The 25,779-nt window shown below is 55.8% G+C and overlaps 2 protein-coding genes across 2 annotated transcripts; one reads left to right on the forward strand and one right to left on the reverse strand.

Moving 5' to 3' along the window:
* Positions 1-2,328: 2,328 nt before the first annotated feature.
* Positions 2,329-5,872, reverse strand: GAPT (GRB2 binding adaptor protein, transmembrane). Its single transcript, XM_084881758.1, has 2 exons — positions 5,788-5,872; positions 2,329-3,336 (listed from the first exon to the last, which is right to left on the reverse strand). The coding sequence occupies exon 2, from the start codon at positions 3,327-3,329 to the stop codon at positions 2,457-2,459; it is 873 nt and encodes a 290-aa protein (XP_084737884.1). The 5' UTR covers positions 3,330-3,336; positions 5,788-5,872; the 3' UTR covers positions 2,329-2,456.
* Positions 5,873-18,620: 12,748 nt separating this feature from the next.
* PLK2 (polo like kinase 2) lies at positions 18,621-23,710 on the forward strand. Its single transcript, XM_084880982.1, has 14 exons — positions 18,621-18,874; positions 19,021-19,128; positions 19,202-19,318; positions 19,505-19,634; positions 19,851-19,938; positions 20,393-20,488; positions 20,592-20,790; positions 20,873-21,020; positions 21,367-21,464; positions 21,755-21,884; positions 22,122-22,362; positions 22,458-22,587; positions 22,783-22,893; positions 23,008-23,710. The coding sequence occupies exons 1-14, from the start codon at positions 18,656-18,658 to the stop codon at positions 23,197-23,199; spliced, it is 2,007 nt and encodes a 668-aa protein (XP_084737108.1). The 5' UTR covers positions 18,621-18,655; the 3' UTR covers positions 23,200-23,710.
* The last annotated feature ends 2,069 nt before the right edge of the window (positions 23,711-25,779 follow it).

The following is a 25,779-nucleotide window of genomic DNA, read 5'->3' on the forward strand; positions in this document are numbered from 1 at the left end:
GAATAGCCGTTTGGATTTGTGTTGTGTTACTAGCAAAAGTGACCACATTACCACGATTATGAGGAAGGATGTCGGGGGCGGGAGAGGAGACAGCGCGTGTGGCTTGTGGTGTAAAGTGCGGGCTCATCTGGCCTGCGACACAGATCTGGGCTCTGGGACCACGGCCAACAGCGGCAATGGCACCTGCTCTCAGCTGTGACCTGAACCCCTCCCCCCTCTGCCTTACACTCCATGCCGAGGTGACGGCCGCTCCGCCATCCTGGTTCTGCCTCAACCACAGAAACCTTGCATGACAGCCCCCCTTACTGCTCAGGCCAGACCTCCCAGGGCTTCTCCAGGGCCTGCCTCTCCGGTCACACACACCCCCACACACACACACACACCAGGACTCGGGCTGCTGCTGCCCAGATCCCTGTCCTCCCAGCCCCTCCCGGCCCTCCCAGCACAGGCACTGGGGGCCTTGGTCAGGCTGTCCCCGTCACAGGCGCTGCGGAGGTCTGGGAGTGGTTCCTCTAGCAGAAGGCGTCCTCCTGGGCCTTGAACATGGCCCCGTGCTCTGTCCAGAGAGCGCTGTAACCATTTCTCTGGAGAAGGCAAAAGGAGCCATTTCTAACCTTTATGTGTTTTTATCACAAATTTCCACCTGGCCCCTCACAGTCATTCATTCCTCAGCCGTGTCTCCTTTCAAAACGCAAATGTCATCACATCCCTGCTGTGCTGGCCTCTGAGCCACACACCAGCCCTGCAAGCAGCTGTCTCCGGGTCCTCCTGCAACCCCACCCGGTGTCACCCCCACTGGTGCCACCACAGGCCCCCACCACACTCAGCTACACTGTCTTAGGTCTCCAGAGCGCCCCAATCTTTCATGCCTCTGATCCTCCCCCCAAGCTGGCCCCATCCTGCCCATCACATTTACACAAATAACTGTTTCTTCCTTGTCTCAGTTCAAGTCTGTCCTCAGGGAGGCCTCCTTTGACCTTCTTAAACCCAAACCTGCTTCCCATCCCAAGTCCATGGCTCTCAAAAGCAGAACACGTTTTCTTTCCTTTAAAGCACCTGCTATACATTTTCCTTGTGCCACTTGGGGTCCACTTGGGGGGGGGGGGGACAAAACACAAATCAGATCGTTTTAACGGGAGAATCAAATATAGAAAATTGGCCAAAAAGGAACTGAGGGATGGAAAAGTCGGGAATTAAAGACGGAGGCAGGTGGGGCAGGAAGCAGCCGGAGCAGAGGGCTGGGACCACCAGGACCAGAAGGGGGCGCCAGCGGGGCCGGACCAGACCTGGGAGGGGCCCTGGAGAGTGGCTCTCAGCCCAGGGGTGGGAGGGTGCTGCCTGGCAGGTGCTGGCATTGCTGACCCACAGGTGGAGGGACTGGTGGCAGGAGGGCTGGAAGGAACGAGCATCTGCAACTGGCGTGCTGCTGGGTCAGTCACAGGATGGCAGGACCCAGGAACAGGTCCCCAGGGGTCTCCCTCAGCCCACCTAGTCAGAACCCGATTCGGGTCCATCTGTGTGTGGGGGAACAGTGCCTGCGGGCACAGCCCAGCCTCGCGGGGTGGAGAGGAGGGGTCAGCTCACTCGCCAGCACGGCTTCTGTTGGTTTTTACTGCATTTTCTTTCTGGGACCCAGGCCTCCTCCCCCTCTCCCTGGCCCCATGGCCCAGCTCAGTGAGAAGCAGACAGAGGCACTCAGTACATTCTCCTTGGATGGACACATTCGTTTAAAAACAAAACAAACAACAACTGCTTAGCAAAATGTGCATTCTTGTCCCCTGAACAGGAGGAGTGCCGTGGACGCGATCCAGACCCTGGCGGACTCTGAGCGTGAGGCACTTGGCATTCGTGAGGAGTTCAAGGCCTTCTCCTGGGACATCGCACGTATAACGTGCCACAGCACACTGTGTGTAAATGGGCAGCAGAATCCGGAGGTCAGGACAGGAGGAGGACAGTGTCCTGGGCTGGCAGGCCCTGCAGAGGCTCTGACCAGAGGCAGGTGAGCGCGACCAGGAAGGGGGCAGGGACCGCCAGGTGGGCCTTTCCAGGTGGCTGTGAGGAAGCAGAGAAGTCCCGGGGAGGGAAATGGAAACCAGCTGTGGGAGCCAGGAATCCCGCAGTCAGAAATGCATCAGGTCTTCTGCAAAGGCTACAGACTGATGTGGCCCTTGAAGGTGTTTCAGGGAGACATCGGCAGCGTCCTGGGGAACTGTGGGCCTAGCAGGCAGGGAGGAGGCTCAGGCAGGGAGGGGGCTCAGGCAAAGGGGGACTCAGGCAGGGAGGGGGCGCAGGCAGAGGAGGGGGGCGCAGGCAGAGGAGGGGGGCTCAGGCAGGGAGGGGCGCAGGGCGGGAGCTGAGACTCCTCCCCAGGCGCCCACGGAGACTGGGCAGGACCCAGTGACCTTCCACGGGAAGCCCAGGGCAATGGCTCGGCGGGCTCCGGTGCCCGCCCGCGGTCAGTACGCGTCCGGGAGGATGTAGATGTCCTCGTCCTGCGGGCTGGCAGGTGTGCCTGGCGCGTGGAAGTTGTAATAGTCGCCCGATGCCTGGTTCCCGTAGACGTGCTCCTCGCAGGGGGCCTGGCCCGCGTTCTCGTACAGCCCCGGCCCGCGGCCGCCCGCAGGCAGGTTCTCGTAGTGGTCCTGGGAGTCCTGGGGGTCCTGGGGGTCCTGGGGGCCCTGGGGGTGCGGGCCGGGGGCCTTGGCGCCGCCGCCTGGGCGGCCCGCGGAGAGCGTCTGAGAGTAGTCCCCCCGCCCGCGCCGCCCCCGCAGGAAGCCGGGGAGCGCCAGGGACGGCCGGCCCCGGTGCTTCCAGCGCCAGACGCAGGCCGCCCCGCCCGCCGCCGCCACCAGCAGCAGCGACAGCCCCACGGCCACGGCCACGCCGGCCCCGCCCGCGCAGCCCTGCAGCATCGCGGCGCAGGCCGTGGCGTTCCGGGGGACGCCGAGGTCCCGCAGGAACTCACAGGCGCAGCCCGCGGTGAGGACGCGGAGGCTGTGGTTCTGGTGCTGGTGCTGGTTCTGGTTCTGGTCCTCGTCCTGGTCCCGGTTCTGGGTGGAGGCCGCCGCGGGGAGCTCCCCCAGGCATCGCCCTCTGAGGCCCGAGAGGACAGCGGGGGGCAGCGCCCGGAGGCAGGCGGTGGCCAGGCGGAGCCGGTCTTCGAGGCTGAGGTTCCGCACCTCGTGCCCGTCCCACAGCAACTGCACGGCGTCGGGGGGCGCCGGGCCCCACGGTCCTTCCGGGGCTGCGGGGGGAGGCGAGGCCGCCTGGCCGGGCGGGCAGCAGCAAAAGAGAAAACCCAGGGAAAGCACGGCAGGGCGGGCTGCCATCCGGGGCCTGCGGGGAAGAAGGAGCATATCGGTCACCTCTGAGGACACCCCATTCCAACCAACACCCGATTCGGGAGGGCAGCGTGCGCACACTGGCCCACCCCACAAGGGCCTTCGGGCCCCACAAGGCGGGCATTTCCTAGCGGCCCACACCCCAAGCCACCGCACTCCCCACGCAGCTGACGACCCCTGCCTGGAGTGGAGGCTGCCTCCCACCTGGCAAACGGGGCAGGCCAGGCCTGGGCATCTTTCCAGGCTAGAGAACAGAGACCTGGCGCAGAGGAGGCATCAATGATGCTGAAGGAACGAGGAACACACAACTGGCTCCAAACCCGCACCAACCTGCTTACACTGACGCTTCAAAACTCAAGATACGGATCAGCTGGCGTGGTTCAGCTGATCTGGCGTTGTCCATGCACCAAAAGGTGGCCAGTTCTAGGGCACATACCCAGGCTGTGGGCTCCATCCCCAGCAGGGGGAGTGCAGGAGGCAGCCAATGGTTGTTCGGTCTCACATCAATGTTCACTCTCTCTCCCTTCTTCTAGCTAAACATCAATTAAAAAAAAAAAACACCTTTAAAAATATACCTCAAGATATGTCCTCTACAGGAGGGAACAGTTTATGCTTAAGAGAAGATAAATGTGACATAAAACAAAATATTGTTGGAAGCCTTCCTAGCACCATTCTCAAAACTTCCAGCCAACAACTTCCATTCAATTAAAATGTTAGAGTGTTTTCTTCAATGTTTTAAAATTGCACAGAGAAACAGAAAGGACTGTACTGATGCTCTAGTTTGATTTTTATCAACAAAATATCACAGTGTTTTCCCAATCACACAGAGAAATGGTTACACCCAGTAGTTGTTTTTTGTCTTATTGATGTAATTGACATATACTGGATATATGTTGAAGATGTGCCACATAATTTGACAGGTGTGTATATTTCGAAGTGATTGCTACATTAAGTTCAGTTAACATGCATCGCCTCCATAGTTACAATTTTTTTCTTGAGGTGAGAAATTTTAAGATCTGTTCAAATATGCAATATTGTTAACAATACAGTTACCGGATATAGTTCATTGTGCTTGTGAAAGGATTATCGTCTTTAATTAATTAATCTCCAGTTCAGAGTTCCCTTTGGTCACCTTCTAACACCCTTCCCTGGATTACTATCTCCTTCAACCCTGTGGCTGCCACACGAAGCAGACGCTGCTGTAGTCTCCACATTACACATGAGAAAAGACAAGATTAAAGCAGGTAAGTCACTTCTTTAACAAGCAAGAAGCTGCTGAATCAAGATTCAAGTAAAACTTCCTTGGAACACTATTCTCACCCAGATTCCTGACACACACAGCTGTCGTGTCGCTGTGACTCGAGGGCTGGGAGCTGATCTAATTCACCTCTGTGACCAGCATGGCTAGTTGGTCAAGGGTTGGTTAATGAATGAGCAGCCTGCCTTAGGTAACATAGAACCATGAACAGGAAAATGGAAGCCCACAACCTGGGCCTGGTTTTCTGTGACTCGTCCAGTCCAATAGAGACCTTGTCCACGCTACTCCTGGTTACAATCCATCAGGTGGACACACACTGGATGTGAATGTGTCTGATACACCTCAGGGACCATAACCCACCGACACATGACGGACTCTCGGGCACTTTTCTGGGTCCCTCCTCCACACGCCCGACTCCAAGGACAAGGGATTGGCATGTCCCTCCGGACACAGCGGAGAGCTGATCACACTCGTTCTGTTTTACAGCACACATACACACTCCAGCAATTGTTTGCTCACATGGGAGCCAAATTTTAAACCCTGGGTGAGAGGCATCAGCTCTTTAGAAGGCGCCAGGCGGCACCCACTGGGGAGTCGCCCCTCAGCTCCCAGGAGGAGCTGTGTTTGACCTCTACGCTGCGCTGAGCAGAACGGATGCTGCAGGACACCCCAGTGTTACAACTGCTCGTCAGAGACGTGTCACTTAGACAGAGAGGACCTTCTACAGGAAAATAAACGCACCCTTTCTTTTCTTCAAAGTAAGTTAACGGGAAAACCCCACAATACATACACAAGGACCTGGTAGAATGAAAACACAGTAAACAAAAGCCTTTTAGTCTCACCATCAATAAGCTTCTCTTTGCTCAATCTGCAAGAAGACTTTTTGGTGTGTGTGTTTTTTTGGTTTTTTTTTTTTAAATAGTTCCAACAGGTTACCCAACAATTCTTCATTTGTCTTAAAATCACAACTTGTTGATAAACTTCTGGATTTTCAAAGTCAGACCCTGCCCTTCTGTTTGGAAACAACGCAACAGCCAAGCAAACCTCACATTGTGAGCAGACACACCTGCAAAGAACCAGCAGCACACCCGCACCGCCCCCCGCCACCCCAGACAGGCTTGATGCGGCAAAAGCCGTCAGCGATGAAGCTGAGCTGGTCTCCTCACAGCACAGGGGGTTCCTGCTTACCTCAGTGGCACGCCGGCACTCCACTGCCCTCCGGTCCGTTTTAAACCGCTTTGGTGGTGCCTGTTCCTCTTTTCTCTTGGCCAGCACTTCCTCCTTCCCCTCCTTTTGATGATTTTGTGCTTGCAGAGCTTCCTGTCTCGGGGGAAGTTCCGGTCAGATGCACAGGTGTCTGTTCAGGGAAGTCCAGCCTGAATCTTTATCTCCCGCTTTATCGAAAATGATGCACAGAGCACGCTGGTCTCTGAATCGAGCAGTAATGCAGTCCTCACTTTATTCTCCATCCAATTCATTTCCGTGACACTTTATTTTTAAAAAGAAATTTTTTAAATGAAGAGGTCTTGGCTGTGTACTTGTTTCCTCCCCGATGGCTGGGACAGATCTCATCATGGACAGTATGTCCCGGTGCCCGGCTCCCTCACTCTAGGTCCCTCACTCTGTGTCTGTAGCGCCTCTAAGACCGGCTCCCTGAGAACTAAGTGGGAAGTGGTGAGGTGGGCAGAGGGGAGGACAGAGATGGGGTCTGCCTGTCATGCATTGGTGACTTCCCAGCTGCTGGGTGAACAAGGGGGATCAGAAGGCCAACATCCTGAAGTGCAAGCGGGCTTAGCAAGAGGAAGGCACGCCCTGCAGCCTTCCCACTGACCACTCAGACCCAGGAGCAGAGGGCTGGAGCCCACCATGCATGGGGCTGTGGGAGCAGAGAGGCACCATAGGGAGTCCCACAGAGCACGGCTGGCCGGGTGCGGCAGGGGGTCTGGCAGGTCCCAGAGGGACTGCACGCAGCCCTCCCTCCCTCACACGGGCACACAGTCTGCACGCAGCCCTCCCTCACAGGGGCACACGGTCTGCACGCAGCCCTCCCTCCCTCACAGGGGCACACGGTCTGCACTCAGCCCTCCCTCCCTCACAGAGGCACACGGTCTGCACGCAGCCCTCCCTCCCTCACAGGGGCACACGGTCTGCACGCAGCCCTCCCTCACACGGGCACACGGTCTGCACTCAGCCCTCCCTCCCTCACACGGGCACACGGTCTGCACGCAGCCCTCCCTCCCTCACAGGGGCACACGGTCTGCACTCAGCCCTCCCTCACAGGGGCACACGGTCTGCACGCAGCCCTCCATCCCTCACTGGGGCACACGGTCTGCACACAGCCCTCCCTCACAGGGGCACACGGTCTGCACGCAGCCCTCCCTCCCTCACAGGGACACACGGTCTGCACGCAGCCCTCCCTCCCTCACAGGGGCACACGGTCTGCACTCAGCCCTCCCTCCCTCACACAGGCACACAGTCTGCACTCAGCCCTCCCTCACAGGGGCACACGGTCTGCACGCAGCCCTCCCTCCCTCACAGGGGCACACGGTGTGCACTCAGCCCTCCCTCACAGGGGCACACGGTCTGCACGCAGCCCTCCCTCCCTCACAGGGGCACACGGTCTGCACTCAGCCCTCCCTCCCTCACACAGGCACAAAGTCTGCACTCAGCCCTCCCTCACAGGGGCACACGGTCTGCACGCAGCCCTCCCTCCCTCACAGGGGCACACGGTGTGCACTCAGCCCTCCCTCACAGGGGCACACGGTCTGCACGCAGCCCTCCCTCACAGGGGCACACGGTCTGCACTCAGCCCTCCCTCACAGGGGCACACGGTCTGCACGCAGCCCTCCCTCCCTCACAGGGGCACACGGTCTGCACGCAGCCCTCCCTCCCTCACAGGGGCACACGGTCTGCACTCAGCCCTCCCTCACAGGGGCACACGGTCTGCACGCAGCCCTCCCTCACAGGGGCACACGGTCTGCACGCAGCCCTCCCTCCCTCACACGGGCACACGGTCTGCACGCAGCCCTCCCTCCCTCACAGGGGCACACGGTCTGCACGCAGCCCTCCCTCCCTCACAGGGGCACACGGTCTGCACGCAGCCCTCCCTCCCTCACACAGGCACAAAGTCTGCACTCAGCCCTCCCTCACAGGGGCACACGGTCTGCACGCAGCCCTCCCTCCCTCACAGGGGCACACGGTGTGCACTCAGCCCTCCCTCACAGGGGCACACGGTCTGCACGCAGCCCTCCCTCCCTCACAGGGGCACACGGTCTGCACTCAGCCCTCCCTCCCTCACAGGGGCACACGGTCTGCACTCAGCCCTCCCTCCCTCACAGGGGCTCACGGTCTGCACGCAGCCCTCCCTCCCTCACAGGGGCACACGGTCTGCACGCAGCCCTCCCTCCCTCACACAGGCACAAAGTCTGCACTCAGCCCTCCCTCACAGGGGCACACGGTCTGCACGCAGCCCTCCCTCCCTCACAGGGGCACACGGTGTGCACTCAGCCCTCCCTCACAGGGGCACACGGTCTGCACGCAGCCCTCCCTCCCTCACAGGGGCACACGGTCTGCACTCAGCCCTCCCTCCCTCACAGGGGCACACGGTCTGCACTCAGCCCTCCCTCCCTCACAGGGGCTCACGGTCTGCACGCAGCCCTCCCTCCCTCACAGGGGCACACGGTCTGCACGCAGCCCTCCCTCCCTCACAGGGGCACACGGTCTGCACGCAGCCCTCCCTCCCTCACAGGGGCACACGGTCTGCACGCAGCCCTCCCTCCCTCACAGGGGCACACGGTCTGCACTCAGCCCTCCCTCACAGGGGCACACGGTCTGCACGCAGCCCTCCCTCACACGGGCACAGTCTGCACGTGACGTCACAGACACAGGTTCAGGTGGAATCACATACGCTCCTCTGCTGGTCAGGATTGCGGCACGCGCACCCAGGTTTCCCTTTAGAACCGGGCACGTCACCAAGCCCTTGACTCCAGATTTGCTGCAGATAAATCAGGCTCAGGGGTCCTGCCTGGCCCCTCGCTCCAGATAGGGACTTCTTAAAGTGACAGAACGGTTCTCTGAGACGATAGGAGGAATGCCGTGTGTATTCAAACAGAAGGGCTGTTTGATAGTCTTGCAGGGTTCAGGTATTCCAGCCTGAGGTCCGTGCTTCCTGTCTTTGGCCTGGAAACCATTTTTATTGTCTGCTTACGTCATTTCCTGTCACAGGGGTCCAGCCTGGGCTCCTTCCCCGGTTTGGGTGGCTTCGGTATCACGAAGTCTGGGTGGTGATTTCTGTCCTGCAGTAATTGAGTCTAGATAGTTTGTATCAAATAAACCCCCTTCTCCGTCACTAACAACCACTTCATTTAATTGAAATTTAGATTCCCAGACATTTCTTTGGTAGCATTAATATACTTTTAACCATGTTTTTATTTTCTTCAGATACTTGGACGAGCACCTGTGGTCAGCATGGACGTGCTTGTTCCGTCGACTTTCTCTGCCGCTGCTGGTAAAAGTGCCTCCCTGCCTGCCATGGAGGAGCCCACACCGCACGCCGGGTGTCGGGAGCCTCAGGGGACCGGACCGGCAGAAGCAGGGTGTTCCCTGGGCGAGGGGGGTGCGTGTCAGTCAGCAGGTTTGTTAGCACTGATTGGTCTACTCTATGGGATTAACCGAAAAGCTGCGATGGAATGAGTCGCTGCCTCCCAGCTGTGTGGGCAAGGAGTTCAGGAAAACGGGAAGTGAGGGAAGGCGCCGCTGGAGACCGGAGAGAAGGCGCGCGAGCAGGAGAGGCCCTCAGGCACGGAGAGCCGTCCCGTTCGCAGCTGGCAAACCGAATCCTATGATGTTGGGGGCGGGGATGGGGAGACAGATTTTACTGAATGGGAACTCCGGTATTATGTAGCCAAGGAGTTCATTCCCAAACCCGGAAGTCTATCAGAATCACTTAGGAAGCTTTTTTTTTTTTAACAAACAAACAAAAAAAAACCCCACAAATTCCTAGGACGCTGGAGATTCTGCCTCATGAAGTCTGGAGTGAGGCCCAGGGACCTTAATTTAGAATTAAACACCCACAGGGCTTCTTGGAGGGTAAGACCTGGGGGCAGGGGATTACTTTTCATTTCACATCTTTCATCCTATTTGACTTTTCCCGTTACTTTTAAAACAAAAGAAACGCTGAACCTCCCAGACGATGCTGGTTTGTGGCCGGGTTTGAAACAGAGGACCGCACTGCCAGGGGAGGCACGGGAGGTGGGCTCTGGGGCTGAGGAAGCAGAGGGGAGCGGGCTGTGTCCACTTCGGCTCCCCATCCATCAGGCGCCTTACCGTGGACCCCTCTGCTCCCGCCCCTTCCACTGAGACCCAGCCGCCTCCCCAGCACTAGGGGTGCCGCCTCGTCGGGGTGCTGCCTGGTCGGGGTGGTGCCGAGGGGGCTCTGCACCAGCCCTTCCTCAGGCTGCCCTGCGAGACACCTGGGCTCTAACTGACCAGCATCTTCATCCGGAAGGAGCGGGTGGAGAGGGGAACGGTGACTTAGACGTCACGAAAGGTGGAGGCCGTCAGACAGGACAGGCTTTTGGCCCATCCGTTACCATCTTGTCTGTAAATGACCTTCTGTTTCGAGTCGAGGAGCCCTCCATGACGCTGGAGGGAGACTGAGCTGGGCGAGTGGCACGTCTCTGGAGCCTCAAGCCCGGGGGCGGTGAGGCTGCTGGGAGAGAGGCCTGGGGACTGAACCGTGAGGGCCACCCGTCACAGCCGGGCTTCTGCTCTCTAACACTCGGACCCAGACTTACGTAAGTGCGTGGCTCAAAGTCCCGTTTGCCCTGAAGCCCAGGGGCCAAGCCGTCGTACCCAAAGGACAGCTCTGGCCTCCGGGGCCAGTGACCCGGGAGCCAGTGCTCGCTTCACGGACAGACGGCGTGCGCTACGTGCGCTGGGAGCCCGTGCCCGTCAGAAGCCCCGGAGGCCGAGCGGCTGCCCGTCAGGGAGGGTGTGCAAAGCGGTTTTCGCGATTAGCATCCACTTCCTCTCAGTGCAACTACCTCTTTTCACCACGTCTTTCCTCATTGCCACCCAGGCCAGATAACGAGAGGGACGTTTGCTTCACCTCCCGCGACCCCACCCTCGCGACCCCACCCTCCCTGGTATCCCTTCCGAATAGGAAAATAAGGGAACATGGCTACGCAACACGAGAACATTTTACTTCGGGAATAAACCGAGAGCTGCATAATGAGAGCTCCCACAGCAGGACATCTTAGCCTGTGAACACCGTTTCACATCAGAGAACCAATCAATTACGTCAATAGGTCTTGCTGCTCATTGGAGGAGGAGCATCCTTTAAATGGGATCAATAACAGCGTCTGACTGCCAGCTTCCTCAGGATGCTGAGAGGTGCGAGACCTTCCCCCAGAACCAGGGACGGCGGTACCATGACCACTTCAAACCGGGCCTCCCTGCGGGCAGGGCTGCCTCGGGGACACTCCAGGTTCTGGGGAGGTGAGGAGGCTCCAGAAGAAGCTGCCGCCATCTTCTCTGGCCTGGGAGGTGGCGTGGACCACCCTGCTAAGGAGCTTTTAGACGGACTCAGGCTTGCGTCCCAGCCACAAACATTTCCAAAGGGTCCTGAGGGTCTAATCGAGCATTTGTAGTCTCAGAGGTCGCCAGCGAGCCAATCCTGACCTCTGGGGTCTTTCTGAGGTGGCACCCCTCTCTGCTGTCTGATCTTGAGCAAACCAGCTTTTCTCCGTGTAAAATGGGAACTGGAGAGTGTAGCAAGAAAACGATAGTCTGCAGAGTGCTCCAAGTTCACCTCTCTCCAGACCCCCATCCTCAGCTGCACACTGTGCTCAGAGTGGCAGGGACGGTTCGATTCCCAGTTGGGGCACATGCCAAGGTTGCGGGCATGATGTACGGCATGATGTTTCCATCTCTCTCTCTCTCCCTCTTCCTTCCTCTCTGAAATCAATGAAAATGTATCTTAAAAAATAAATAAATTCTAAGTTTCTATTTTATTCTGTGACCTGGAACAGCTTAAAAAGTATTGGAATTATTGAACTCTAATAGTGACACAGATTTGCCCCATGAAACCATCTAGGCCTGAGGGCTTTTTAGGGGGCAGTTTTTGACAAGTTTCTCTATTTCTGTGGAAATTGGTCTTGCTAAATTTTTTTAATTTTTCTAGCATCAGATTTGATAAATATTTTCATAGACTTAGGCTACCTACGTGGACTAAGCCTCTCCAGTTATTCCTTAAATTCCCTCTCTCGTTATTTTAAGTACATTTTCTGTCTCTCTGTTGTCCTCTTTTCTGAGGGAAAGAGAAGATAGATTCTGGGCTAGCTAACAATTTGTGTTTTATTACTTTTTTTATAAAAAATGTTTTTATTGACTTTAGAGAGAGAGGAAGGGACAGAGAGCCTCTTGGAAGGCATACTGTACCAGGCCAGGAACAATGCTGGGCTGTATTCCAAGAGGCCTGAGAGCTGGTGTGGCCTCATTTTCTCCACGTGCTAAGATTTAGGTTTGCATTTCTTACGTGATGCCGTTGTTTTTTAAGGTTGGCTCTGACATACCTTACAAATGCTTTGGAATCTTCCCCTGTAATCCTGAGAGGGATGGCGAAAACTGCAGGCCCGCCTCTGGGACAGAGCAAGCCCAAGTGTGACCCTCTGCTAACTGGCTGCTCCAGAGCTCCAGCGGCAGGAGGGGCTGGGGGAGAGCAGGAGGCCCGGAGAGAGAACAGCGCCGGGCCTGTCCGTCCACCTGCCTGCCTTCTGAGGACACGGAGACCCTCCCGGGGGGGAGAGGGGAGAAGTCCCTCTGTCATTGCTGCTAAATACCCTTGTTCGCATTGAGTTGTTCAGCACTCCACATGTACACGGTGAATGCCTGACTCTCTCCTGCAGAGGAGCAGTGTTGGGGAATGCTCTAACAAGCTTCCTTGTGTCTGCTGTGCTGAACGCTCTGGGGGAGCTGAAACTCACCGAGTCAGGTCTCCTTCCTGGTTTTTATTTCCCACCTGCAGAGCCCAGAGATTTCCCAATATAATAAATGTCAAGATGAATGAGCAGGAAGGGACCAGTCTCTTCAAATAGTTTAACAAGAGTAACACTAGGTCTCGTAAGGCATTGGTATTAAAATAGGACGACAAAAGAGGGTCTTCATGTTCAAGAACAGTTTTTCAGGGGCTGTAGGGTGATGTTGGTCCACACAGCATTCCACGTGAGTGTGATTCTGGTGAAGGGTGTGGCGAGCTCTCCCCTGTCTGACTCCAGGGACTGGGAGGTCTGAGGGAAAGGTGATAAGTAACGGTCTTAAATGAACAGAAGTTCAAACTGCATGCCTGAGGAGATGCAAACTGCAAGATGCAAACGTTCAAAAGGAGAGGAAAGAGGGATGTTCTCTAAAAGTTTCATAAGACGTCAATAAGACAGGTTTTTCATACTTACAGAAGGTCTTCATTTCCAAGAATGAGGAAAAGCTAAAACATCTTGAGCTTATTTTTGTTATATTCTCAATAATTTTTATTTATTTATAAGTCTTTAAATAAATTGACTTTGAAATATGGTAGCAATCATACTCGGGTAAAAACTACTGTTTGATTTTAACCCTACTATTCTGACTTCGACCTTCACTTACTTGCTTTGTTCATCGCGCGATGGGCTTAGGGAGGATGAGTTCAAGGTCTGGGCAAGGTTACAGGCAGAACTTTCTTTTTCATTAAAGAGCCAGCTCTATGTGCACTTAGTGGTTATCTCGATACTGGCCTCGAAAACAATGCTGTTCTGTCCAATTAAGAAAAGTGCACCTGGCATGGTATTGAGATTGTGGGCATGTCTGGTCTCTGGCCTGCAAGGTAAGACAGCTAGGTTTGTCTTTATCGTTCTTCAAAGGGGCTAAAGCAAACTAGAATTTTATCTAGGAAGAACAGCAGAAAATTCCAAACAACAGTTTGTTGCAGAATGGGGGTTTTCCTTCTCAGAACCTTTAAAAATAACCACCTGCCCCTAAAGAGGCACAGTCGGGTAGGGTCCGCCTGCGTGCGGTGCTCTTGCGGCTGCCCTGGCCAGTCAATAAATTCTTTGCCTGCTTTTTTTAATAAATTATCAGCCTTCGGTGGTCTTATTTTGAACCCAGGGATCGACCCCACAACAGACTTTAGAAAAAAAGTGTGCCCTTTAAGACAGATGCAAAAGTGAGGTGACTTCCAGGTGGGCATGACTGGACAGCACTGAGTGGCATTACCACTTGTACCAGCAGAGGGAGTGCTAAGTCCACTGCAATGACAGCTGTGCTTTGTGCAACAGTGAATGGGGTTGGGGTGCTCTTGCAGGGAAGCGACTGGCCCCCACAATATGCCTTTTGGAATATTGCCTTTAAGCTGGTTATTAAGGACAAAGGACTCAGGAGGAAGCCTGTGAACTCCCCTATCTGCCTAGGACGTTGGACAGAGGGCCTGTTCCGCGTCCCGCAGTTTAACGTGAGCTCCTGTGACCTTTGCTCAGTGCTCCCGTGTCACGGGGTCCAAGAGGCAGCAAACAGCCTTTCCCCAAACAATGGCTTTTCCATCTCCCGGGACTGTCTTCCTGTTCTTTGAAGGCCCACCGCACATGGATGCGACCCTCCACTGCCCGTGCCTCCCTGGGTCTCTGTGCTCATGGCAGCCCCGAATGTGTGATCACAAAGTAAACTGAGGGCATTTCCTCCAGTTCCTCTGTCTCTTTACTTTGACTGTTGGCCCAGCTAGAAGAACTCAGCCAGTGGGAGGAAAAGTTCTTTCTTTAGCCCTCACACTCTCAAATACTGTTATTAATACCATGTCCCAGAAACTGACAGATGGATGGTAGGTAGATAGATAAACAGACAGATGAATAAATAAAAGTTTTTGGTCAAATACTTTTACAAATGCATGTATAATATAAACTTCACCAACGATTATTGGCAGGATTTGGTTTTATTCATTTACAAAATGCCAATATGTCAAAATAACCACAACATAAAGGATGTGCAATATGCAATCCTATATAATCCTATATAATAAAAGCCTAATATGCTAAGTGTTCAGTTGTCCATTCAACCAATCAAAGCATAATATACTAATGATATGCTGTGACATGCACTGACCACTAGGGGACAGATGCTCCGACAGGTAGGTTGGCTTGCTGCTCAGGTCTGGTCCATTGGGACTGAGAGAGAAGGGCCCTGGAGCCCTCCGCAGTCCCTCCCCAGCTGGCCAGCCTTGGGGACCCTTCAGGGATGTCAGAGAGCCAGTTTCCACCCAATCCTTCGGGCCAGGCCGAGGGACCCCACTGGTGCACGATTCCGTGCACTAGGCCTCTAGTGTACTTTATATTTAAATACTAAATGTAACCTTTTATTTATATTCATTAAGTTAGTTATTAAACCCAAATATCCAGTAAATATAATGTGATGGACATAAAATGAGGTTTGGGCTCTTTCCACCTAAATTAAAGCCTTGTGCCTGGAACAGTTTAACAGACTCAACACATCCCGCTGAGTCCTGCAGCCTCCTGAAAGCACATTCACATGCCACACTGTTCTCTTTGCTTTGCTTCCCTCACATCATCATACTCATCCGAATTTTTAAAAAATATGTTTTTATTGCTTTCAGAGAGGAAGGAAGAGGGAGAGCAGGACAGAAACATCAATGATGAGAATCATGGACCGGCTGCCTCCTGCACAATCCCTATTGGGGATCGAGCCCACAACCCAGGCATGTGCCCTTGACCGGGAATCGAACCATGACCTCCTGATTCATAGATTGATGCTCAACCACTGAACCATGCTGGCCAGGCTCATCAGAACTTTTTTTTTTTTTCATCAGAACTTTTTAATCCCAAATTTAAGGTACTCATAATGGGACTAACCCTACTCCTTGGCTCATGGCATAGTTATCATTGATCTCTGCATGCATGCTCCTTTTTAGTTTCTGTAATCCACCCCAAGAACAAAATCACTGACCACAATTTACACAATCACACATGTCTTGGTTTCTCCTATATTCCTGTCTTACTTGTGCAAGGTAACCATTATCCCAAATTTTGTGTTTAACATTTCCTTGTTTTTTAAAATAGTTTTTTGAGATTTTTGTGTTTTTAACATTTGCTTATCTTTTAAAAGAAAAATATGTATGTGTGAATATTTAGATTTAGTTCTTGAATTTTATTTTTTTTAAAGTCACCTTATTTGACATTTTTAAACACAACATTAAGATTTTCTCATGTTGATGTGGATGTCCAGTATTCATTGATTTGCATATAATATCCCAGATGGGTATATACCACACCTCCTGTCTAATGGGCTTTTGGTTTGAGTTTGCAAGACCGCCACGCAGGCCTCCCTGAGCTTGTCAGGTTAGTGTGTGGCCCCTTTTGTCCACACCTCTTACATCTGGACTCCAGAGAACAGATTGGTGGTTGCCAGAGACAGGGTGGGGTGAGCAAAATGGGTGACAGTTGCCAAGCTTCCTGTTAAAGATTAACTAGTTCTGGAATGTAAGGTAAAGGAGGGTGACTGTAATGAATAGTGCCTGTTGTGTATTTGAAAGTTGCTAACAGAATAGAGCTTAGTTCTCATCACAAGAAAAAAAAATTATAACTGTAAAATTTACATGGTGGTGTAAACTTAATCATTTCACAATATATACAAACATCAAATCATTATGCTGTACAACTAAAACTAGTACAATGTTATATGGCTATTATATCTCAACTGGAGGCCTAGTGCATGAAATTCATGCATGGGTGGGGGTTCCCTCAGCCCAGCCTGCACCCTCTCCAATCCAGGACCCCTTAAGGGCTGTCCAACTGCTGGTTTAGGGATCCGGCCTAAACCAGCAGTCGGACATCCCTCTCACAATCTGGGACCACTCGTTCCTAACTGCTCACCTGCCTGCCTGCCTGATCGCCCCTAATTGCCCCCTCTGCTGGCCTGGTCACCCCAACTGCCTCCCCCCCCCCCAGCCTGGTTGACCTTCGCTGTCCTCCTCTGCAGGCTGGTTGCCCCCAACTGTGCTCCTGCTGGCCTGGTTGCCCCACGCAGCCTGCTGTTCGGTCCTTTGGTCGTCCCTCACTAACCCCCCTGCAGGCCTGGTCACCCCCAGCTGTCCCTCATGCCGACCTGGTTGCCCCATGCAGCCTGTTTGGTCATCCGTTTGGTTGTTTCTGTTGCGACGGTTGCTTAGGCTTTTATATATATAGATTTTTTTAAATATGGAAAACCATTTGTTTCCTGTGCCATTTACTGACTAGCCCCTCCATCCTGGGCACCTCCCTCATTTCCCAACATCCCACACAGGCGTGGGTCTATTTCCAGGCTCTCTACTCTAGTCCACTGGCAGTCTGTTCCTGCTCCTTGGAGAGGACCAGCCTCTCCTGACAGTCATGGTGGCTGGGGAAGAAAGGCTCCTTTAATTCTCCTTTAAGGTGACCTTGCTTGTTTTGATCACTTACACTTTCATGTAAAGTTCAAAACTCAGCTTGTCAAATTTCAATGAAAAATCCTATTGGGATTTTAATTGCATTTGCATTACATCTATAGAACTAAAGAGAAATGGTTTGCAATTAAAAATTTGTCTCCATTGGAAAGTACATTTTCTTTTTTTGCTCTATGGACTGCAGTTTTGGTCCTGTCCACATGATGGCACCACCAACCAAATAATCAAATTTCACAGCTGACCCCCTAACACATATATAGTGTTAATATTATATTAAATGCCCAAGGGTTTGGGAGGGGAGACCTACATTTCATATGAAACGTTCAATAGCCTATCGAGTTTTTAGTACATTCGGTAAAAATGTATGAAGTAGTATGTGACAAATAAATGAAACAAGGAAAAATATGACAATCTATTCTTCAGTCCTTTTACCTTAGAAAGCCACGACGAATTATAGATTAAAAATTCATCACTAAAGAACAGGACAAAGACACGGTGTGAAATAGGTCTGGAGAGGAAGGCTGTATTTCTTGAACCCGCGAGCCCAGGGCAGGCGGGGAGCAGAGGTCCCCCAGGCTGAGGCCAGAAGGGCGGGTCACATGACCTGGGTCCCTCACACCCCAGGGAGGGGGAGGGCCCCCTTTCCCGGAGACCCCTGAGCTCCAACCACCCCTGCTGCACCGCGCCGGGGGATCGGGTCTCCGACAACGTGTCCGCGCACCAGCCTGCGCCCAGCCTGCATCTCACCCACTGCACCTCGGGTGTCACGGATGCGCTGGGGCAGCCCCGGTCTCGGCACCCCCGGGCCAGGAGAAGCTGTCCCCGGCAACTGCGTCAGCGTTCACACCTGGCCCCGGGGTCGGCAGACACCGTGCGCGGCGCGGCGCCCCGCCTGACGCTCTGGACGCGGAGAGAGAGAGCGACCTCACCCCGGCCCCGGCCCGGCCCGGCCCGGCCCCGGCCCCGGCCCGGCCCGGCCCCGGCCCCGGCCCCCGCCCGGCCCCGGCGGTGAAGCGGCGGTGCCCAGCGGGACTGAGCCCGCCCTCCGGCCCGCGCGGGCCTCGCCCCAGGCTCAGAGGCACCCGCCGGGGAGCAGGAACCGCGCGCCCGGTGACCCCTGGAGTGGGGGGCCCGGGGCCTCGGGGTGACACCCCTCACCCGTCTCCCCCAGCACGTGAGGGCGACCTCCCGCAAACCCGCCCTCTCGCGGCACCTCCCGCTCCCCTGCGGGCCGCCCACGTGCCGCCTTCCCGCCCATCGCGCTTCGGCAGCGTCCGCAAGGGGGCGCCCTGGCCCCGCGCTCGGCTGCTTGGAGGCGGAGACCGCGCGGGGCGTGCGGGTCACCCGGACCCGAGCCGCCCGGCTGCAGGGCTGCGGGGCTGGTCGCGGGCGCGGGGCCGGGTCGGGGGCCTGGGAGGTGCTGGACCCCCGGCGGTACAGCCCCGAGGGCGCGGCCCGGGGCGGGAACCGCGGCCCCCGCGCCCAGCTCGGCTCCGCCCGCGGCCGGTGGGCGGAGCGACGTGGTGACGTCAGCGCGGCCGCGGCCAGATAAGAGGCGGCGCGGCGCTCGGGCCGCACTCACTCCCCAGCGGCGCGGACATGGAGCTGCTCCGCACCATCGCCGCGCCGCCCGCGGGCGCCAAGGCCGCCGAGCAGCCCGGCCGGGCGGGCGGCGACCCGAAGCGCCGGCGGCCGCCTCCCGCCGAGGAGCCGCCGGCCGCCCCGCAGCCCCGCCACCACGCGGGCGCCGAGCTGTCCCGGGTCGTCGTGGACCCCACGACGGGGCGGCGCTACTGCCGCGGCCGGGTGCTGGGCAAGGTGAGGCGGCCGCCGCTGTCCGGGCCGGCGCCTCGCGGGGAGGGAGCTGGGCAGCGCGCCCCGCCCGGCCGCTGTCCTCGGCCGTGCTCGCCGGTCCTGCCCGTCCCCGCCGCCCCCGGCTCAGCGCCTCGCTTTGTTCCCTGCAGGGCGGCTTCGCCAAGTGTTATGAGATGACGGACCTGACCAGCAACAAGGTCTACGCGGCCAAGATCATCCCGCACAGCCGCGTGGCCAAGCCCCACCAGCGGGAGAAGGTGCGTGCGGGGGGCGCCCGGGGCCGCGGGGGGAGCCGCCCGGCCGGCGGGGCTGAGCCTGTGCCTCCCGCAGATCGACAAGGAGATCGAGCTGCACCGGCTGCTGCACCACAAGCACGTCGTCCAGTTCCACCACCACTTCGAGGACCAGGACAACATCTACATCCTGCTCGAGTACTGCAGCCGGCGGGTGCGTGGCGCCGGGGGCCGGGCTGGGGGCCGCGGGGGCGGGGCTGGGGGGCGCGGGGGCCGGGGCTGGGGGGGCCGCGGGGCCGGGGCTGGGGGCCGCGGGGGCCAGGGGCCGTGTGGGGGGAGGGAACCCCACATCCTGAAGCTGATGTCCCTGCCTGACAGCGCCTCCTCTCCTCTCCCCCAGTCCATGGCTCACATCCTGAAAGCGAGGAAGGTGCTGACGGAGCCCGAAGTCCGGTACTACCTCCGGCAGATCGTGTCGGGACTGAAGTACCTTCACGAGCAGGAAATCCTTCACAGGGACCTCAAACTCGGTGAGTCCTTCATCGGACACTGGCTGTGGAGAGGGCCCCGCTTCTCTCTGGCTCGCTGCCTCATGCACGCCCCTCCCTGGGATCCAGTCTTGCTGGTGAATGGGGGGTGGAGGGGAAGGCTAGAATGGTCAGCAGCTGGCCGCTTGCCCCCAGAGCTGTGTGTGTGCACTCGCTCAGGGCCTTCAGAGCACTCAGGCCACGTTGTTTGTCCCCCAGGGAACTTTTTCATTAACGAGGCCATGGAGCTGAAAGTCGGGGACTTCGGTTTGGCAGCCAGGCTGGAGCCCTTGGAGCACAGAAGGAGGTGAGAGCCAGAAAGACCCCCTCCTCCTGGGGTCTGTGCAGGCCACACAGGCTCCATTAGTTCCCATCAGTGAATGCTCAACCTGAAAATCACAGCAGTGTGAACGTGGGGAAGCGTCTACTGAGTGTCCACTCTGGGCCTGACTGGGCCAGGTCCGATGCCTCCTGCCCGCACGTTGAATAGGAAACAAACCTGTCCTGCATTTGCCCGCTGTGTACACAGAGGCCTGGGCCCATGGGTTCAAACACTTGGTCCGTGTGGGCGGGGGAAACGGCATGCCTTAAAAAAACACACCAAGAATCACTTGGTCAGGTGCCAGCTGTCCAAAGGCCAAAACCAAAAGTCAAATGTTTCCAAACAGAAACTCAACACAGTGCTTTCAAGGTTTTATCGAGGGAGCCAAGTGCAACAATGGAACAGTCCCTAATGAGCTCTTCCTCTCTTGTCTCTGCAGAACAATATGTGGTACCCCAAACTATCTCTCCCCCGAAGTCCTCAACAAGCAAGGGCACGGCTGCGAGTCGGACATCTGGGCGTTAGGCTGTGTCATGTAAGTGACCACACCACAGCGACCGCGAAGCAGATTGGCTGCGAGCTCGTATTTGAAAGGGGCTGCTTCGTGACCATTGCTGAAGGTGTTTCCTTCCCCCCAGGTACACAATGCTCCTGGGAAGACCCCCGTTCGAAACCACGAACCTGAAAGAGACGTACAGGTGCATAAGGGAAGCGCGGTACACCATGCCGTCCTCCCTGCTGGCCCCCGCGAAGCACTTGATAGCGAGCATGTTGTCCAAAAACCCCGAGGACCGACCCCGTTTGGATGACATCCTTCGACACGAGTTCTTTCTGCAGGTTGGTGTGTTTCCAGGGTCTCCCGATGACATGCTGCTGACGCCATCACCAGCAGGTCACTGAGCGCCTTTCTCGCCCACAGGGCTTCACTCCCGACAGGCTTTCGTCCAGCTGCTGCCACACGGTCCCAGACTTCCACCTGTCCAGCCCCGCGAAGAACTTCTTCAGGAAAGCCGCTGCTGCTCTCTTTGGTGGCAAAAAGGACAAAGCAAGATACATCGACACACACAGTAAGTGTGAAGACCTATCCCTGTTCTGTACCCAGTGTTATGTTTAGGTTGGACCCGTTAGTTAGAAGAGGCTTTAGCAGTGGCGTAGAGTAGCCAGTATGTTTGTGCACTCTTGCACTTTTTATGGCGTAACAAACCTGCACTGCAGAGTGGGATGGGTGGCTCTCTATGGCATAGGCTTGAAGTGTGCTTCTTGCATAATCGAAGCTAATGGCAGCGATGAAAATGCTGTTTTTGCCCTGGGTGCTCAGAGCTAGTTACTAATGCAAAGTGAGGAACTACGCTAGCTCTGTTCCTACCTGGTGAGGATAGAGAAACACTCAAAATCCTTGTCCTCGGTTTGCAGATAAAGCATCTAAAGAAGATGAAGACATTTACAAGCTCAGGCATGATTTGAAAAAGGCTTCAATAACGCAGCTACCCAACAAACACAGGACAGATGAGGTAAGCTGGAAGAGACCAAAGTCATTTCACTCTGTTAAATGTCGCTTGCTCTGGAATTATCATAGTTCGAACATGTCAGTGTTTATTTTCTTCCATCCCTTTACCCTTCCAAAGGAAAGATTTTTGTCTTTCAGTTGAACAATGTATGCAATTGAGCTACTATAGTAGCTCTTGCCTGGCCTTGTCCACGGTTCTAACCTCTCCGTGTCCACTGCTCTAACCTGGCTGTGTCTACTTCTTGGCCTGAGTGACTTTCAGGGGCTGGACTCATTGTGTGGTTCTCTTCCCAGGAGCTCCAGCCACCTCCCGCCTCCGTGGCCGGGTCGGGAACAGCCGGCGTGGAAAACAGGCAGCAGGTTGGAGACGTGATTCGGATGATTGTCCGAGGGACCCTTGGCAGCTGCAGCAGCAGCAGCGAATGTAAGTGATGCCAACAACGCTGCCGATGGGGAAATGTAGGTGCCAGGGCTCAGCACTGGGTAATAGGCCCTTCTGCCTGCACAGAACTAACATACCATCGAAGGAGTAAGCCAAGGCCGGGTAGAAGTTTGGGAGGGGTTTGGGGTTCCACATCCTTAGAAGAATCAGTGGAAGGAAACATGGCACCTGCCAAAGCCGAGGGTTTGTTAGTTATTCCGTCACTTCCTCACTGTCCAGGCCTGGAGGACAGCACCATGGGGAGCGTGGCGGACACGGTGGCCAGAGTCCTCCGCGGGTGTCTGGAGAACATGCCGGAGGCCGACTGCACTCCCAGGGAGCAGCTGAGCACCTCCTTCCAGTGGGTCACCAAGTGGGTCGACTACTCCAACAAGTACGGCTTCGGGTACCAGCTCTCCGACCACACGGTGGGCGTCCTCTTCAACAACGGGGCCCACATGAGCCTCCTCCCCGACAAGAGGTGAGCCTGCACGTGCAGTCCTGCGGCACCGGGCCCGCCGAGACGTGGAAACAGCCGCTGACCTGTCTGTCCTCCCCTGCCACCCCCGCCCGCAGGACCGTCCACTACTACGCGGAGCTCGGCCAGTGCTCTATCTTCACAGCGACCGCCGCCCCTGAGCAGTTCATCAGCCAAGTGACGGTGCTCAAGTACTTCTCCCACTACATGGAGGAGAACCTGATGGACGTAGGTGCTGGGCGCAGGGCCGGTGCTGGGAGGGGGTCTGGCCGGGTGACTGTGTGGCCTCGGGGCTGCGGGGGGCAGCGCGGGGGGAGAGGCAGGGATCCCGGGCCACCTGGCATCTTCCTTCGGGAGGCGGCTGCCTTGGGGAATGAGTGGAGTGCACACTGCATCTCACAGGCACCCTCCAATCTCTTCCAGGGCGGAGACCTGCCCAGCGTCACTGACACCCGCAGGCCGCGGCTCTACCTCCTTCAGTGGCTCAAGTCCGACAAGGCCTTAATGATGCTCTTCAACGACGGCACCTTCCAGGTGAGCAGCCTGGGGAAGGGCAGGTGCAGGTCTTGAGGAGGCACTTGCCGTCCGGCTTGTGACCTGGCATTTCCCTTGTGGTAAGAGACCTAATGTCTGGGTTTGCTCTCGAAGGTGAACTTCTACCACGACCACACGAAGGTGATCATCTGCAGCCAGGACGAGGAATACCTGCTCACCTACATCAACGAGGACCGGCTCTCCTCCACCTTCCGGCTGACCACGCTGCTGATGTCGGGCTGTGCGCCCGAGCTGAAGCAGCGGATGGAGTACGCGCTGAACATGCTTTTGCAGAGGTGCAACTAGCGGACTGGGCCGCAGCTCCTCCCCGGAGCCACGCGGGCGCAGGGAAGGTTCTGCACGTGGAAAGGCGGGCAGCGGTGGTACGAAGGCCGTCCTTCTGGCTGCCGGACGTCTGAGGATGCCACTCTTGGCCTGGACGGTCCAAGTGGGGACCAGATGCAATGATCTGTTGTAAAAGTTTTTCCAGACAGTTTCAGAGAAAGGTGCATTGACTCTGACTCCCGTTGAGCGTTTCAGGCAGAGGACTGGGGCTGTGACCATCCTTCCCGCGGGGGAGGAGCCGATGGAAAAGGCTGCGACAGCAGCGGGGCAGCGTTTGGCTGCTTAACTGTGAACTATGGCCATCTACAATGTTTTTGGTTACTTTTTAAGACACTTGTGGCTGGAAAAGTGCATTCCTTGTTAATAAACTTTTTATTTATTACAGCCAAAGAGCAGTATTTATTATCAGATGTTCTTTTTTTTATGTTGACCATTTTAAACTGTTGGCAATAAAGCTAATGGAAAAGCAACAGCACTTCTTGTCCCGTGGTCTGTCTGTCTGTCTGTCTGTCATGGTCCATTGCTGGGCTTAGCCTTCCTCGGTCTGGACGGCATGCATGGGACATAGATGCGTACTGGAGTTAGATCTTTGCTTCTCTACAGCTTCCAGGCAGGCAGAGTAGACCTCGCTTGACAAGAGTATAACGAAAATACTGCTCTCGTTGCAAATACAGGCCTCCTACTAACTCCAGACCAGCCTCTCTCCGGAGGGTTCAGCCTGCAGCTGAAGCTGCTGCGATCTGTGTAAACAGACTCTGTTATTAGTGTCAGGAGGTGCAGGAAGTTTATCTTAATATGGACAAAACGCTGTGCTGTATGTGCCCGCACCTCCAAGTGTATTACTCACCGAACCTGCCCCAACGCCTCCCGCGCCACCGGCAGGACCGGGCTCTCCCGGTGGGGGAAGGGCTTCCTGCAGTCTGTTTTCCTTCTGGTGCGCGGTGCAAGGACAGCATGGGAACCAGCTCTGCTCTCAAAGGACCAAGTCATCCCAGAGCAGACCGAGCTTCTCTTCCGTGGGACCTGCCCTGGGACAGGCGAGGAGAGCTGCCCGGCCTGTTCCTGAACTTGCAGTGACCCATCGCCCGGGAGGCAGTGCCTGTGCTGGGTGGTGACCTGTGTGGGAAGGTGCTGTCCTGAGAAGTCGGCGTCTCCCATCAGGGCGGGGGCCGCGCTGGGATCCTGCACTGTGTGCCGAGGTGGAGGTGTGATTGTCCATGTCTCTACAATGATCACCAGCTGCTCCTGATGTATTTATTACTAAAAGTCAGGTCTGGAGAATTTGCCTTGGATATTCCACAGGTCCCAGATGGCTGGAATGCTCCAGCCGTGTATACAATGTGAGTCTGTTAAGTGGCTTAGAGCCGTGGCCGGCAAACTCATTAGTCCACAGAGCCAAATATCAACAGCACAAAGGCTGAAATTTCTTTGGAGAGCCACATTTTTTAAACTTAAACTTCTAACGCCACTCCTTCAAAATAGACTCTCCCAGGCAATGGTATTTTGTGGAAGAGCCACACTCAAGGGGCCAAAGAGCCGCGTGTGGCTCTCGAGCCGCAGTTTGCCTACCACAGGCTTAGAGAACTAGCTGAAAAAGAAATTATACTCATCGCTGGGTATGCAAAAGTAGAATCTAATCTTTCAGGCAGAGAAGAAAAAAGCGGGAGTGGGCAGATGGTAGATGTTCTTTCACTGAGTCGCGCAGTGTAAGGCCACATAGTATAATACCATGCAGCTTGGAAACCTGTGCTTGTCCATCGTGTGTGCTGAGGGTCCCGGGGTCGGACATGTGGAATAAACCCACACCCTCCCTGCCCCCAAGGAAGTCCCGGCCGAGTGGAGGAGACAGTGCATTTACTTACTAGCCTGATGCATGGGTGATGTGATGACCCAGGTATGCGGGGTGTTCTGGGAACCCGCCGAGACGAGGAATCATGAGGGAGCCCCAGGCGTGGGGTGGACGCAGCGGCTGAATTCCAGAGGAGGAAGTTCTCGTTCATTGGGCTCTGCAGACGATGGGGTTTAGGAGGAGAAGGCGGCGGGGAAGGTGTTCTCAGCGGTGGGAATTATCTGCACAGCGCCTGAGACAAGCGCTCACCGTGCCAGTGGGTGTGTCGGCCTGGCAGGCAGAGCTGGAAGGAGCAGACAGCAGGCCTTCCGCGTGCTGCCCGGGCGTGTGGGCTGCACCGAAGGTTATGCTGGTCACAAGTTTTGAGGAGAAAAGGGACCTTGTATTTGAGTTTTAGAGAATTCATTCTGTTGGATGAAGATGAAGAAACCCAGCTGCACAGCCTCAAGGCTCTGGTCCAGGAGAGAAGGGTCCAGAGGACACGGAGGAGTGGAGTTAGACCCAGCATCTCCTAGCCCACTGGCTCACGGCTGCCTCCCAGAGCTGGGTGCCAGGCCTGGCAGAAGGTGGCCAAACACTGAGTGAATCAGGGAAGGACAGTAGGCTGGCGAGGGATTTGGAAAGTGGACTTGCAGAGCATTCAGCTGATTGTGAAGCCTGAGGAAAAGGGTGGGGCTCAGGATGATTGGCTG

This window comes from Pipistrellus hanaki (genome assembly GCF_964339955.1).
Source record: "Pipistrellus hanaki genome assembly, chromosome: 4".
Lineage (NCBI taxonomy): Eukaryota > Metazoa > Chordata > Mammalia > Chiroptera > Vespertilionidae > Pipistrellus > Pipistrellus hanaki.

What these genes read in the sequence shown, in the direction of transcription:
- PLK2 (XM_084880982.1), top strand. Translation starts at nt 18,656, where the DNA reads ATGGAGCTGCTCCGCACCATCGCCGCGCCGCCCGCGGGCGCCAAGGCC. An exon ending in AGCCCCACCAGCGGGAGAAG is followed by an intron (nt 19,129 to 19,201) that starts GTGCGTGCGGGG and finishes TGCCTCCCGCAG; the next exon opens with ATCGACAAGGAGATCGAGCT. An exon ending in TGGAGGAGAACCTGATGGAC is followed by an intron (nt 22,588 to 22,782) that starts GTAGGTGCTGGG and finishes AATCTCTTCCAG; the next exon opens with GGCGGAGACCTGCCCAGCGT.
- GAPT (XM_084881758.1), bottom strand. Translation starts at nt 3,329, where the DNA reads ATGGCAGCCCGCCCTGCCGTGCTTTCCCTGGGTTTTCTCTTTTGCTGC.